The sequence below is a fragment of the Setaria viridis genome, chromosome 1, assembly GCF_005286985.2.
Source record: "Setaria viridis chromosome 1, Setaria_viridis_v4.0, whole genome shotgun sequence".
Lineage (NCBI taxonomy): Eukaryota > Viridiplantae > Streptophyta > Magnoliopsida > Poales > Poaceae > Setaria > Setaria viridis.
In genome coordinates this window covers 9,695,091-9,698,820 of record NC_048263.2, presented here as the reverse complement: position 1 = coordinate 9,698,820, position 3,730 = coordinate 9,695,091, and the positions used below count along the sequence as shown (strand labels likewise).

Here is a 3,730-nt window from a genome sequence, read left to right as displayed (position 1 = left end):
ACAGTGTCCTGCTGACGACGACGCATGCATGATATACATGGGAAATGATAGAAACCAGGGCCATGTTTAGTTACATCCAAACTCCCAACTTTGACACTATGCAAAAAGAAGATTCCCCATCACATCAAACTTGCGGTACATGCATGGAGTACTAAATTTAGACGAAATCAAAAACTAATTGCACAGTTTTGTTGTACTTTACGAGACGAATCTTTTGAGCCTAATTAGTCAATATTTGGACAATAATTCACAAATACAAACGAAACGCTACAGTTGCGCATTTATGGTAAAATGCCAATTTTGCCACTTCCAAATTGGGAACTAAAAAAGGCCTAGTTAACTGCCCACTCACTTTTTCAGAGATCGAAGTGATATGATAACTCTAACAACAGAATATTCTTTATAGTGTATGGATAGATGTAGATGTAGGTAGATACTGTATAGATAGAAGAAGAAGATGGAAAGTTTCTTTTTCGACCGATTTCGAGACGGTGTCCAAATCCGATCGGAACGCACCAACCGCGTATGCTGGCCTATAAACTCGCGATGCCGCCCACCTTTCGTGCATTGCATCTGTTCCTTTTTCCTAGCTTCGTATACCTCGATCCGGGGGCGCCGGGAGATCCGATCCATCGATGGCTCCACCGCGCCGCGCCGCCGCGCCGCCGCACAGCACGAAAGGGTGGCTGTCCCGTTGTCGCCGCCCACCAAGAAACCGAAAAGGCAGCAGCAGGCGCGCCGTTGATCCTCTGGCCACCATGCCCGACGACCTGCTCTTCGACGCAATCTTCTCCCTGGTGTTCTCGGACGCCGGCGACGTCGCCCGCTGCGCCGCCGTGTGCAGGCGCTGGGGACGCATCGTGGCCGCGCGCGAGGCCGCCATCCTCCGCGCTCTGCCGCCACCCGATCGGTTCCTCCCCCACCTCGCCCTCGGCTTCTTCCACGGGGGGCAGCATGACCTCAGCAGCACCAGGCGGAGGCAGCTGGCTGCCCAGGCGCAGACGGACCCGTGCTTCGTCCCGACGCCGTCCGCCTCCGTCCTCCTAGGCTCGCCGTTCCCGGGCCTTCCTGAGGGCGGTGACGGCGGCGGCCTCTTCCACTACGCGCGCCCGGTGGCGTCCCGCGGCGGCCGCGTCGTCTTTGAGCTCCGGAGGAAGACCCGTGCCGATGGCGTCGCCCTCAGCGTGTGCAACCCGATGACGGGGGACGTGGCCCTCGTCCCGCCCCTCGCCGGCGACGACTTCCCCGGGCACGACTACATGTGCGCGGTACTCACCGCTGACGACCTCGACAACGACGCACAACAGGGATCGTCCTTCTTCAGCCTTGTCCTAGTCTACAACCGCCGCAGCTTCACGGCTCTTCGGTGCTACACCTCCGACGACGCTGGCGGCGGCGGCGGCTGGGGCCCGGAATTCAGGAAGCCCGGCACCCAGATTAGCGGCCACGTGCTTCAGCGACTAGGCCCCGCCGTCGTGCTCCGTGGAGTGGTGTACTGGCCCATCATGGTCGCCGCAGCTCTGGCCGTGCGGCTAGACGGCGGCGCCGCCGCGGCGGTCATGGACGTGCATGTCGTGCCCTACACGATACGGGACACTTTACCGGACTGGAGGCTGCTCGGCACGACGCCGGACGGGAGGCTGAGCTACGTCAGCGCCGGCTTGATGGGGGGCGAGCTCCTCAGCTTCGGCGTCGAGACCTTGGACGTGAGCGCGGCGGCGGGTGCCGAGTGGGAGCGGGGCGAAACCAGCGTCCTGACCCAGCTTACGGTGCCGATGTTGTCGAAGTTCGAGCTCAAGATGCGGTGGCTCGGCGAGAAGAGCGGCACGCTCTTCTTCACGATCGGGGAAGGCTGCAGCACCAGCGGCGCCTTCGCGGTGAACCTCGCGACAGGGTCGGTCGACAAGCTGGCCGACGGCGTCGAGTGCAACTCCTGGAGGAGCCTGTATGGGTACGAGATGGACCCCACCGCACTCCTTGCGTCCATCGCAGCTCGCTTCAACTAATTAATTCTCCTGACAAACGTACGGCTGGCTAGCTAGCTACTCCCTTCATTAAAACAAACAAATGGTGTTTTAATTTGGAAGTGTTTTATAAGTGTACTACTAAATACCTCCGTACTCGCAATGAAAGTCATTTTGGACAAGACTTGGGTCAAACATTGGGAATATAAATCACGAATAACTTTTAAGTTGTTGAGTTTGGAAATGTGAAAGCTATATAAATAGATTTGTCTTGAAAAATACTTTCATAAAAATATACATATATCACTTTTTGATAAATATTTTTATAAAAACAAAGAGTCAAAGTAATACTTTGGAGACCGTGTCGCTGTCCAAAACGACTTCCTTTGTGAGTATGAAGGAAGTATATGATTACTACAGTGCTAGTGATTTATTTTAGCTGTTCTTTATTAAAGATAAACTATTTTGAGACCTGCTGGGTTATTGCCTTCGGTAGGAAAAATGAAATAATCTACTTCTTTTTCTTTTTGCGCTGATACTTATTGACAACGACTACTTGAAGTTATGCACCAAATTGGCAATGTTTCATAAGTTTGTTTTTCTGAAATTGGGAACTGCTTAATTGATCAGAAAGGGAATGCACAAATCTAGATAGAAAAATGCAAAGGTAATTTCGATCCAATAAAGTGATTGATTAGATTATGTAGCTCATCCATGGTCTCTTCTTTTGCACCATCCCACTATGCGTCCTCTCCACGCTTCAGCCATGTTCGCCATCCCTGTACCAGACCAGCAACCTTGTGGTGCAAGTGCAATCGTCTTCTCCAGCCATGGAGAGCAAGGAGTCAAGGATGAAAGTACCTGTACTGAACCCAGACTTCATTCCGGAGCCAAGGATCTGGAGGAGGCTAACAAGGAAGATCCTGCAAAGGAAAATGACACAAGTCAAGATGAGAAGGAATCAAGGAAAAGGAGGAAATGTCACTGGTGGGAGCAGTGCTCCGAGTGCCACATTGACCACTTCAGCCATTACACCTGCAGGTCGTGTTGGTATTTTAGATCGGCAACCTGCCTAGGGAGTACCCCATGTGGTCTTTTGTGCGGTGGGTATCGTCGAGAATCAAAAGAGTCGATGGTGACGCAAGGAACATGATTTAGACAGGTTCGGGCTAGATCGCGTAAGACCCTACGTCCTGTGTGTTGGTTGTATTGAACTTGTGTCTGTTGTTGTACTTTGGAGGGGGGTCCCTACCCACCCTTATATAGTCGGGGGAGCAGGGTTACAGGGCGGATTGTGTATGAGTCCGAGTTGAGTACGTTACAGAGTCCTACTCTAACTCGGTAGAGTAGTTTCCTTTTGTCCTGACTAGTCTTCTGGGAGTCCATGAAACCTACGCGCCCTGCAGAGTAGTCTTCATGCCCGACTAGATTTTGGGTACGTTCCCTTGAGTGGATCCGTACAAGTCTTCTGGTGGGCCTAGGGGTGCCTAGCCAACAAGCCCCCGAGTACTTTGTAGTCGAGTGGAATAGTTCCGAGTACTTGAAGATGTTGCCGGAGTTTCTCCTGATGCTCCTCGAGTACTGCTCGATGCGGCCAATCTTCGAGTACCGGAACTGTTGCGTGACTGGAAGGTACTCTTAGCAGTTCCCGATGTTTACTTCGAGGAGTCTTGGTCTTGAAACTTTTTTTATATGAAGTAAGCCCCCGAGCCTTAGGTTGAATCGAAGAATCAGGCTGAGGGTCAAACTTGTAATTTCGCTTCGAC

General features: G+C 52.4%; 1 protein-coding gene across 1 annotated transcript; it reads left to right on the top strand.

Annotated features, from left to right (window-relative positions):
- The first annotated feature begins 466 nt into the window (after nucleotides 1-466).
- On the top strand, nucleotides 467-2,325 carry LOC117833485 (uncharacterized). Its single transcript, XM_034712997.2, has one exon. The coding sequence runs from the start codon at nucleotides 636-638 to the stop codon at nucleotides 2,004-2,006; it is 1,371 nt and encodes a 456-aa protein (XP_034568888.1). The 5' UTR covers nucleotides 467-635; the 3' UTR covers nucleotides 2,007-2,325.
- The last annotated feature ends 1,405 nt before the right edge of the window (nucleotides 2,326-3,730 follow it).

Excerpts from the sequence above, each read along its gene's own strand:
- LOC117833485 (XM_034712997.2), top strand. The coding sequence starts at position 636 with ATGGCTCCACCGCGCCGCGCCGCCGCGCCGCCGCACAGCACGAAAGGG.